Genomic DNA, 12354 nt, shown 5'->3' with positions numbered 1-12354 from the left:
GCAGGGGTGGCACCTGTGATTCTCACACCTTAGGAGCTAATGCAATTGAGCGTTTTGCCAAGAAAGAACTCAACTTTCAATTGTGTGTCCCAAGAGCTGCAGACAACAAAGATAAATAATAACAGCAGAGTGGAGTGAAAGGGAAAGGATAGCATAAACTGGAGTGTGAAAGTGCAGAGGGGTGAGTTATGTTGTCACTGGCAGGTGACATCTGTAATCAGAGAGCATGAGTTTACACCGAAATCAATTCCTTTTTAGTTCTTTCATCTCCAGCAGATTTATAGGTGCCTAGAACCTATATTCCTTCATCTGCTTGAAATTTGGAACACATGACTGCAATTTTCTGAACAGTGGCAGGCTCCCCAGCCCCACAACCTTCCATGAATCAAAAGACAACTGAGACTGGTTTGGATTGAAACAGGCCACAGCTTTGTTGAATACAGATGAAAGAGGATTGGCTTGGGCATGGCGCAATGGAAAATACGTCCAGCCCGCCTGCTAGAAGTGACACATAGGGCAATCTGAACAGGTGTTACTAAAATATAAATGAAATAGGGTGACCCATGCAGGGACCGCCGTCTGGGGGAATGGCAATGGCCCTGGTCCCTGGCTGGGTGTGAGGACATGGCAACTACCCCCAGATCCCTTTAACAGGATACCCTTGCTTTTGGAGGACCAGGCAGAGACTACTACTTCCCCTTCATCCAAGACAAGGATTGTCCCAATGCCCAGCCCCAGTTGCAATGATTGCTATGAGGTAGGCAAAACCAGCAGGCTGGAGACAATTTGCCTTGTGGACAAATTCCCACTCAGCCACTGTAGCCACAACAAGGTCATTCAATAGCAGCTTGAACCAAGGGAAGGTGGTTGGGTAACTCAACAAGGAAAAACTGGTAAAGGCTCCAGGTGTGGGCTGTTTAAATAGCCTGAGTGCAGACCTGAGGGAATCATAGAATCATAGAATCATAGAGTTGGAAGAGACCACAAGGGCCATCGAGTCCAACCCCCTGCCAAGCAGGAAACACCATCAGAGCACTCCTGACATATGGTTGTCAAGCCTCTGCTTAAAGACCTCCAAAGTAGGAGACTCCACCACACTCCTTGGCAGCAAATTCCACTGTCGAACAGCTCTTACTGTGAGGAAGTTCTTCCTAATGTTTAGGTGGAATCTTCTTTCTTGTAGTTTGGATCCATTGCTCCGTGTCCGCTTCTCCGGAGCAGCAGAAAACAACCTTTCTCCCTCCTCTATGTGACATCCTTTTATATATTTGAACATGGCTATCATATCACCCCTTAACCTCCTCTTCTCCAGGCTAAACATGCCCAGCTCCCTTAGCCGTTCCTCATAAGGCATCGTTTCCAGGCCTTTGACCATTTTGGTTGCCCTCCTCTGGACACGTTCCAGTTTGTCAGTGTCCTTCTTGAATGGTGGTGCCCAGAACTGGACACAGTACTCCAGGTGTGGTCTGACCAGAGCAGAATACAGTGGCACTATTACTTCCCTTGATCTAGATGCTATACTCCTATTGATGCAGCCCAGAATTGCATTGGCTTTTTTAGCTGCCGCGTCACACTGTTGGCTCATGTCAAGTTTGTGGTCAACCAAGACTCCTAGATCCTTTTCACATGTACTGCTCTCAAGCCAGGTGTCACCCATCTTGTATTTGTGCCTCTCATTTGTTTTGCCCAAGTGCAATACTTTACATTTCTCCTTGTTAAAATTCATCTTGTTTATTTTTGCCCAGTTCTCTAATCTGTCAAGGTCGTTTTGAAGTGTGATCCTGTCCTCTGGGGTGTTAGCCACCCCTCCCAGTTTGGTGTCATCTGCAAATTTGATCAGGATGCCCTTGAGTCCATCATCCAAGTCGTTGATAAAGATGTTGAATAAGACCGGGCCCAAGACAGAACCCTGTGGCACCCCACTAGTCACTCTTTTCCAGGATGAAGAGGAACCATTGATGAGCACCCTTTGGGTTCGGTCAGCCAGCCAGTTAGAAATCCACTGAGTGGTAGCATAGTCAAGACCGCATTTTACCAGCTTCTTTACAAGAATATCATGGGGCACCTTGTCAAATGCCTTGCTGAAATCAAGGTAGGCTACATCCACTGCGTTCCCTTCATCTACCAGGCTTGTAATTCTGTCAAAAAACGAGATCAGGTTAGTCTGACATGACTTATTTTTCAGAAATCCATGCTGACTATTGGTGATCACAGCATTCCTTTCTAGGTGCTCACAGACTGTTTGCTTAATGATCTGTTCCAGAATCTTCCCTGCTATTGATGTCAGACTGACTGGGCGGTAATTATTTGGGTCCTCTCTTTTCCCCTTTTTGAAAATAGGGACAACATTTGCCCTCCTCCAGTCTGCCGGGACTTCGCCTGTTCTCCAGGAATTCTCAAAGATGACTGCCAGTGGTTCTGAGATCACATCTGCCAGTTCTTTTAATACTCTTGGATGCAGTTCATCTGGCCCTGGAGACTTGAATACATCTAAACTAGCCAAATATTCTTGTATTATCTCCTTAGTTATTCTGGGCTGTGTTTCCTTTGCTGAATCATTTGCTCCAAATTCTTCAGGTCGGGCATTGTTTTCTTTATCGGAGAAGACTGAGGCAAAGAAGGCATTGAGTAGTTCAGCCCTTTCTGTGTCCCCTGTTTGCATTTCACCATCTTCTCCTCTGAGTGACCCCATTGTTTCTTTGTTCTTCCTTTTGCTACGAACATACCCATAAAAGCCTTTTTTGTTGCTTTTAACCTCTCTAGCAAGCCTGAGTTCATTCTGTGCTTTAGCTTTTCTGACTTTGTGTCTACACGTGCTGGCTATTTGTTTGAATTCCTCTTTGGTGGTTTCCCCCCTTTTCCATTTTTTGTACACATCCTTTTTTAATCTTAATTCAGTTAAAAGTTCTTTAGATAGCCACCCTGGCTTCTTTAGGCACCTTCCATGTTTCCGTCTCATTGGTATTGCCTGACGTTGTGCTTTTAGTATCTCCCTCTTAACAAACTCCCAGCCATCATGAACTCCCTTTCCTTTTAGTATTGTTGTCCATGGGATCTCACCCAGCACTTCCCTAAGTTTTATGAAGTCGACTTTCTTAAAGTCAAGAAATTGAGTCCTAGTATGCTTGGCTACTCCTTTCCGCTGTATAGTAAACTTCAGAAGAGCATGATCACTCGCGCCTAATGATCCTTCCACTTCTACCCCACTAACCAGGTCATCAACATTGGTTAGGACCAGATCTAAAATGGCTGTTCCTCTTGTTGCTTCTCCCACTATCTGGACAATGAAGTTGTCTGCAAGGCCAGTGAGGAATCTGTTTGACCTTATGCTCTTGGCTGAGTTTGACGTCCAACAAATATCCGGGTAATTGAAGTCCCCCATTACTACTATCTCCCTTCCTTTTGCATGCTTGGCCATCTGTTCCAGGAAGGCATCATCTATGTCCTCCGTTTGGCTTGGGGATCTATAGTAAACTCCCACAATGAGGTCTCTGTTATTCTTCTCTCCCTTAATTTTGACCCAAATGCTCTCACTTTGGCTTTGAGGATCTAAATCTTGGATCTCTTCACAGGTATACACATCCCTGACATATAACGCCACTCCTCCTCCTTTCTTGTCTGGTCTGTTTCTCTGAAATAGATTGTATCCCCCCATTATTACATTCCAATCGTGGGACTTATCCCACCAGGTTTCAGCGATGCCTATTATGTCATATTTAGTTTGCTGTACCAAGAGCTCAAGCTCATCTTGTTTATTTCCCATGCTTTGCGCATTAGTGTACAGACATTGAAGTCCATTAATCATTCCCCCGTGTCTCTTATTTAAGGATTTTTTACTCCCACCACTAGGTCCGCGTGCTGTTTGCTCCATTTGGTCTATGACATTTGGATGATCCTCTTCATTAATTGATAGACTCCTACCTTCAGGAGCACTGTCTCCCTCCCCCACATTAGTCAGTTTAAAGCCCTCCTGATGAGGTTTCTGAGATTTTTTGCAAAAACATTTCTCCCAACCGTTGTGAGATGCAGCCCATCACTTGCCAGAAGTCCATCTTCAAGAAACTGCAGTCCGTGATCTAAGAATCCAAACCGTTCCTGTTTACACCATTTGCGAAGCCAGCTGTTCACTTCCACTATTTTCCCCTCTCTCCCTGGGCCACGTCGTTCAACTGGGAGGACAGATGAGATGACAATTTGTGCATTTAGTTGCTTCAATTTCCTGCCGAGAGCCTCGTAGTCTCTTTTGATCTTCTAGAGGCTATTGCTTGCAGTGTCGTTGGTTCCCACATGAACCAAGAGGAAGGGGTATTTGTCAGTGGGTTTTATGATTCCTTGCAGTCGTTCAGTTACATCTTGGATCTTAGCCCCGGGGAGACAGCACACTTCCCGAGACATCTTGTCAGGCCCACAGATCACTGCTTCTGTTCCCCTCAGTAGGGAATCCCCTATCACCACTACACGCCTCCTCTTGGGTTTGGTCGGGGTTCTTCCGTGAGCTGTCCGTTCCAAGGTCGCCTGCACATTCCCTGAGGACTGACTTTGCTGCTCGTCTTCATATACCTGATCGACTGTAATGAGGGAGAGATCCTCAAATGGAGTCTGCTCTTCGTCTTCCATGCTAGGGGAGAGGACCTCAAAGCGATTGTGTATTTCTAAGCAATTAGAGTGAACCCTGGGCCTCCTACTTCTTTGAGTCACGTTTCTCCATATATCTGGCTCCTGTGTTGGTGAACTAGACTCCTTCTCAGGGGAGTCCCCTGTCTCCTCCTTGGTGGAGACGGTGTGCTCTGTTGCTTCCAAGAAGAGCTCCAGCTCTCTAATTCTTTGGAGCGTAGCTACACGTTCCTCCAGTTGCTGGACTTTGTCTTTTAAGAGGGCAATCAACATGCAATTGCTGCAGGTAAAGCTGCCTGCAACCTTTGGCAAGATGGCAAACATTGCGCAGGAATCGCAGGCGACTGCAGCTGTTCCCTCCCCTTCCATCTTGAGATCGTGTCGTTGGGGTTGGCTACAGAGGTCCTCCATCATAAAAAGCTTGAAGACAGGACAAATAACTTCCCTCACACAAAAAAACACCTAGATCTCCCTCAACAAACGTTTGAGACTAGCTCCCCTAAATCTAAAAGATGGCCGCTACCCTACGAACTCTGATAAGCTCCTCCCACAGCTAATCCCCTGCCTCAACAGAAACCCTGCCCCCTCTGACCTTTACACAGGGAAAACAGCTAATCAGCCTCAAAGAAACACACAGACACAAGAAAACCCTTTTTGCTCCTTCTTCAACTGATGCCCTACAAACTCTGATAAGCTCCTCCCACAGCTAATCCCCTGCCTCAACAGAAACCCTGCCCCCTCTGACCTTTACACAGGGAAAACAGCTAATCAGCCTCAAAGAAACACACAGACACAAGAAAACCCTTTTTGCTCCTTCTTCAACTGATGCCCTACAAACTCTGATAAGCTCCTCCCACAGCTAATCCCCTGCCTCAACAGAAACCCTGCCCCCTCTGACCTTTACACAGGGAAAACAGCTAATCAGCCTCAAAGAAACACACAGACACAAGAAAACCCTTTTTGCTCCTTCTTCAACTGATGCCCTACAAACTCTGATAAGCTCCTCCCACAGCTAATCCCCTGCCTCAACAGAAACCCTGCCCCCTCTGACCTTTACACAGGGAAAACAGCTAATCAGCCTCAAAGAAACACACAGACACAAGAAAACCCTTTTTGCTCCTTCTTCAACTGATGCCCTACAAACTCCTGCTCTGTCAGCTCTGCCCACCGGCCTAACCCATATCTGAGCCTGTGCCCCCGTTTGACAATCCTGGGCACAAGCTAAGATCTGGCATCTGATAGGCAGCATGGGCTTGCGTAGAGCTCCAACTGGTTGGACTTTCCCTGCATTATAATGCCAACATGCTGCATACACACAACCCCTTGCTCCATTCCCTGCTAAATGTTACAGAGCAGCATATTCTGCATAATGCCTCCTGTGGGAAAATATCTGAGGTTGTTGATGTTGTTCTTAATTCGTGAATTATCATCAGAAAGCAACAAACAACAAGATGAGGCAAATAAAAACAAAAGTAAAAGAGCAAAAAGAGACAGGTTTATCTCCCTATGCAGTAGTGGTAGTGGCAGGATGACCCAACACTCAAACTGCCAGGTGGCAGCACATAGCTGCCATCTGTAAGCACATTTTACGCATGGCAACAGATTTCACCAAGCTTTTTCCTGTTGTGACTCAGTAGAACACCTAAGTAAACCACAGCTAAGTGGTCAATACAGTCATACCTCAGGTTAAAGTAACTTCGGGATGAGTATTTTCAGGTTGCGCGCTGCGGCGAGCCAGAAGTAATGGAGCGCATTACTTCCGGGTTTTGCCGCTCGCGCATGCACAGACAGTCAAAATGACATCACGCGCATGCATAGAAGCAGCAAATTGTGACCCACGCACGTGCAGATGCGTTTGCTTCAGGATATGAATGGGGCTCCGGAACGGATCCTGTTCACATCCAGAGGTACCACTGTACAGGCCAAGACATCTTAAAATTCTATTACAGGAAGTATACACTATATTTTGAAGTTTGTTTTTTAAATTATTTTTATTAGTTTTCCAAATTATTGCAAATCAAACCAAATTACTTTAATTTAATACAATTTCTTTTTTAAAAAATCAGGTTTCCTGCTTGTGTTGCTAACATATGTCAATCATTTCCTCCGGTTGCCACATCATCTCTTCTTTGTTGTCCACTTGTTCCTTCACTTGTTGTTAGTCCATTCTCACAGCTGATCATATTTTTCTCCTTACAAACAACACCTCTGTTAGGTCTTATAAATATAAAATATGTAAATATAAAATCCATTTCACATCATATACATTGATGTTTCAGACCTGGTGTCCTGGGAGAGTTAATTACTCTCTTCCTTCATTCAGTTCTTGCAGTGTTTATCTAGATGTTACAAGGTCACATTCCATTCCTTTCACTGTTCACCAGCCAGCATACAGGCTGCAGGTATAAATAACTCACAGAGTACAAGTCCAGTCTCCACCATTAAAATTCGGCTCTGGAGTTCTTCCTCAGTGCACAGCCAAAAACAGACTCCTTTCTCAAATTCAACCTCTCAACAGATCTTTCAGCAGCCATTCATTCGACTTGCTCTGCAATGCTCCCTCACACTCCTGGTCCAGTCCAAAGATAATTTTAAATAAAGTCCATACAACCTTGGTCAAGGGGGGGAGGGCATAATAAAATCTTGTTACATTCCTTGTTGAGCATAAATCAAAAGCCTTCCGCCTCTTTCCATGGTGACAGACAGAATCACATCACCATGGCTATACACGTTTCTTTTGGAAAAAGAGACCATTTGAAAACCATATGAAAGTACAGAGCAGCTTTTCCTCCTGCTTCCGTTTCCAGCTGTGTGAGGATTCTCAAGCTTCAGGGGGAAAAGCAAACATTCAAATGCCTTCAAAGAACCAGACCCAGTCTTTTCGGCAGCTGATTGATTGCAGCCCATTATCTTATGCTGTTCCAGAAGCCTCTTGATTAACGTCAATATTCCAGATTAAGGAGGAACCCAACACAAATCATGCCAGAAATGGAAGCTCGTACATGGCAGAGACACACTCCCAGGTAGCACTTGTTCTGCCTTTCAAGTTGGCAGACATGGGCTTGAGCGGCACAATGGCTAGCAGTGAACTCCCCAGACACCACTGGGGAACATTGCAAGAATTGATGTCTCATAAATCCTCTCTTCCCGTTGCCTGAACTTTCCTGCAGCCCCTGCAGGGCTATGAAGAACAACCACCATTGATCGTGGGCGTGGCCGGAAACCTACATTATATTTTGAAGATTCGAAACAACCACATTTTCTTTAAGTGGCTAGGAAAAAGAGATTAACTGGAAGAACATAACATTGTTCCTAATTGCTTTCTGTGTTTTCTAAACATTTGTATTTATTTGGACAGAATGATTTCAGATGGTGGATGCTTTAAAAATGTATACGGGAAAACTGGTGTAAAGTGAAAAATTGGAAGTTTAGAAACTTTAAATATATGTTTCAGAATACAAGAAAGTTAAGAGATTCACTGGAAGATAATAAAGTAGAGATAAACTAGCATGTAAGTTGCTAAAGGTTTATACTGTATTTTTTTGTAAGGACATAAGATTTTATAGTGGTAATTAAAAACAGAAAAATTGCATTATTATTTCCTTAAAAGCATTGATGATTGTGCAAAAAAATGAGCAAAAACGTTGGAAATAAACTTCCATAATGCCAATTTCAGTTCCCTATTCCTTATGCTATAGATTAGGGGATTCATGACTGGTGGCAACATGCAATAAAACACTGAAAGTACAAGATCTATTGATGATAGAGACTTAGAAGTTGGCTTTAAATATACTGATGAACCAATGAGAAAATATAATGATATTACAACAAGGTGTGGCAAGCAAGTTGAGAAGGCTTTTTCCTTTCCCTGGGATGAAGGAATTCTTAGAACTGCCCTGAAGATCTGAACATAAGAATACACTATTAGAGCAATATAAATGAAGGCCAGAGAAGCAGCAACACAAGTATTCCAAAATGCAGTGAGATATGATTCAGAGCAAGCAATTTTGATTAACTGTGGAATTTCACAGAAGAACTGATTGATGCTATTGGAACAAAACTCTATTGTGAATGTACTAGCAGCGTATGATGCAGAATACAGAAGGCCAGCAGTCCATGCCCCGATTGCCATTTGGATACATGCCTTTCTATTCATGACAGTCTCATAGTGCAGCGGGCAGCAGATGGCAATGTAGCGGTCATATGCCATAATTCCAAGGAGGTAAAAATGAGATCCAGAGAAAAGGACAAAGAAGAAAACCTGACAGATGCATCCATTGTAAGAAATGGTATTGCTGTTCATCAGGGCATTTGCCATGGATTTGGGGACTGTGACAGATATGGAGCCAAAGTCTTGGAATGCCAGATTGGCTAGAAAGAAGTACATGGGTTTGTGAAGCTGAGCACTGTAAGAGATGACTGTGATGATGATGAGGTTTTCAGTGACAGCGATCAGATATATGATCAAAAATATAATGAACTGAAATGTCTCTGATCCCTGAGTATCAGAGAATCCATGCAGAATGAATTCCTCCAATCCTGAAGACTGGTTGAACATTGTGTGAGTGTGTGGTACCTGCAAGGAGAAGACAAAGCCATTTTAGAAAGGAGGCGGAGAATGCTTTGATCCATGTTCCCCAATATGATTGTGTGGATTGACTTAAGTAAGCAATAAACAATTGATTGTTTAATAAACAATTGTTCGGGTTTTTTTAGTTTTAAAGAAAATTAAATGGCATTAAATTGCAAAATAGTAAAGCAGTCAATATGAAATATAGTGAAATGCTTTTTTCAAGGAACACTGATAAAATCATCAAAAATTAACATTTTTTATCTACAAAATATAACATTAAAACAGCAAGTCTGGGCATATTTCATGAAAATAAAATGGTTTTAAAAGCCATTTAAAATAGTCCATTGAGGGCTCTTGTCCAGAATTATGTCATTATGCAGGGAATTCCTAACTGCCCAATGATCCTTGGACATAGAAACTTAATGTAATAAAGAACTGTAGGGGCTACCACAGTAAAAGTCAGTTTTTGTAAGTGTAGATTGAATATTATGTGTCACCTGTAACACGGCCAATTCTGCAGACTGAAATAGTTGAGTGGGCATGTATTGGTAAACAAATAAACAAGCTCTAAACCAGGGGCCAGCAAACTTTTTCAACAGGGGGCCAGTCCACTGTCCCTCAGACCTTGTGGGGGGCTGGACTATATTTTGAAGAAAAAAAAGAACGAATTCCTATGCCCCACAAATAACCTAGAGATGCATTTTAAATTAAAGGACACATTCTACTCATGTAAAAACACACTGATTCCCGGACCATCTGCAGGCCAGATTTAGAAGGCAACTGGGCCGGATCCAGCCCCTGGGCCTTATTTTTCCTATCCAAGTTCTAAGCTGTAAAGGGCTTAACATACTATTTATAGCACCTTGAAATTCAAAGCTGCCACCAAAATTTCACTAAATTGAACTTCAGATAATGAACCTGCAATCTACCTTCCAGGAGAAATATCTGAGAGGCTTGAAGAGAAACTAGGGGACCATTGACTTTATTTATCTACAAGAGCAGTACTGTCCCAGTTTTTTTTGGTGTATGAATGTCTTGCTTTTGCTTAATCTAAGTGGAGGTCTGAAATTCTTACCCCCAAACCTGATACGAATCCACCACTGGTCCTTTCACTCCCAGAGGCAAGAATGAAAAGCAGGCATCAGTTCTCAAAATGATCCAAGTAACCCCAATGATCATCAATCTTAGTCTAAATCAGGTTTCTGAGATGCACAAGCAAAGTGGGACTTCATGGAAGAGGTGCCCCATTTTCTTCTTCCAGTGTGTGCATGTGTGCTTCTGCTCATTCTGCTTACAGGAAGCCTAGAACCATGCCTTCCCAAACCTGAATAGAAAGAATACAAAGCAGACATCAATTTTCAACATAATCCAAGTAACCCCGTCTGTCAACTTTAACCGTCTTTGTCCATGCCATGTTTCCAACATCCATAACGAAAGAGGGACTTACTCTGGCCTGTTCTCTTCTATGTGCAGGCAAGAATATTCTCTTTATTGAAGGAAATTATATCATTCTTGGTGACATGGTGACTCTTCTGCACACCTAACCTTTGCAGACTCTGGACTAGAGAATCCATAAATAACTTGTGATAAAACTTTATTTCTATTATGTAGGTCACCAATAATGGAAAAGTATCCCATGCAATTGACTTACCATGCTGTTCAGGGGCAGATCTTGGGTAATTTTATCTGCTTCATTTTCATACCTGATTAAGATCTGTGGCATTTTTTCCTGGGCAGCCAATGTGATTTGCCCTTTCAATGTATCACATTCTTCTCTCTCCACAGCTGTCTGAGAGGCGATACTGTCCTCTGTACTGGCAGAAATGTAAAGGAGAAGCTGCAATGAATATTTATTTCCACCACTCCCAGGAGTCTAATCAAACTCAGAAGGAAACACTCACAGGTATTTGTGGTATATATGTGTATTTTACTGTTTACATATAGAAACATTCCATGGAGTACCAATTGATAAAAGGTCATTTCTGGCTAACCAATGCGATTTGCCATTTTCTCTGTGGATCACATCCTTCTTACTGTTCTCTGTATTGGCAGAAGTAAAAAAGAGATACTCCAGTTAATTTTACCCATATTTATTTCCTTCACTCCACATGAGTCAGGGGTTCCAACTTGAATAAGGTATTGTGGGGGCAAGGCACGTAAGCCCCACCATACATAATCAATCACATGATACAACATGCACACACCTTTTGAATGGCAGTGCCCATTAATTTTTGCGCCTGGGGAAAAATAATTTTCCCCCTTTATTTCCCCCCCAAAAAACTAGGTGCGTCTTATGGGATGGTGCGTCCTATAGGGCGAAAAATACGGTAATACTATATTATCACATTGTTATACTTCTTGTTCTCTGTAAATAAATTTGTAAATGTTTATTTAAATCCTGCCAATGAGTCCATTTTTTGTTTTGTTTCTGCAAATATACTGCAAAAGGTTCCCATTCTTTTTCAAAATCACTACTGTATTGTACTTTTCACACAGTTTGTCCGTTAACTTTGCTAACTCTGCATAGTTCATCAATTCTCTTGCCATTGTTCTTTTGATGGTACTTCTCCAGTCTTCCAATTTTGGGCTATTAAAATTCTAGCCGCTATTGTAGCATACATAAATAGTCCTCTTGTCCTAAAATACCTAACAAAAACGCTTCTTGTTTTTTAACAAACATTATTTTAAACTTTTTTTCCAGTTCTTTATATATAATTTCCCATTTTTTTTAAATGACGAGCAATCAATAAAAGAATTGGCTGGATCTCTAGATCCAAAGGATGGGGTGCTGCCAGAGTGAGTGTGTCCGTCACAAGAGTGACATGGATGGGTGGGTGGGTGGAAGGGATGCGGTGGCTCGGGTACCATGCAGGCCTGATTCCCACAAGCAAGACACATGCATCACTGGCTGAATGTGATTGTCCTCAGACAGATGTGAGTTAGTGGAGATGGCCCCATGTGGAGTAACCACTCAGCAGATCAAATTTTGGTGTAGAATTGGTGGACAGTACTAGAGAAGGGAATATCTGCTTTAGCCTGGAAAGGCAAGAATGAGAATACTTTTTATTAACTCTGTGAGGGCACATTCACTCAAGTTCTATGGTTGATCACCTCCTGCATCTCACCACAGAAAACAGCAATTTGGCAGGGCTGCTTTTACGAGGCCA

At 42.8% G+C, this 12354-nt stretch overlaps 1 protein-coding gene across 1 annotated transcript; it reads right to left on the bottom strand.

Annotated features, from left to right (window-relative positions):
• Nucleotides 1-8209: 8209 nt before the first annotated feature.
• On the bottom strand, nt 8210-9172 carry LOC309517526 (olfactory receptor 14A16-like; the record flags this gene model as incomplete). Its single annotated transcript, XM_082196751.1, has 1 exon — nt 8210-9172. The coding sequence occupies one exon, from the start codon at nt 9170-9172 to the stop codon at nt 8210-8212; it is 963 nt and encodes a 320-aa protein (XP_082052877.1).
• Between the last annotated feature and the right edge of the window lie 3182 nt (nt 9173-12354).

This window comes from Podarcis vaucheri (genome assembly GCF_965113315.1).
Source record: "Podarcis vaucheri genome assembly, chromosome: 13".
Classification (NCBI taxonomy): domain Eukaryota; kingdom Metazoa; phylum Chordata; class Lepidosauria; order Squamata; family Lacertidae; genus Podarcis; species Podarcis vaucheri.
The sequence above is the reverse complement of the archived record's forward strand: the minus strand, read 5'-3'. Positions and strand labels throughout refer to the sequence as shown.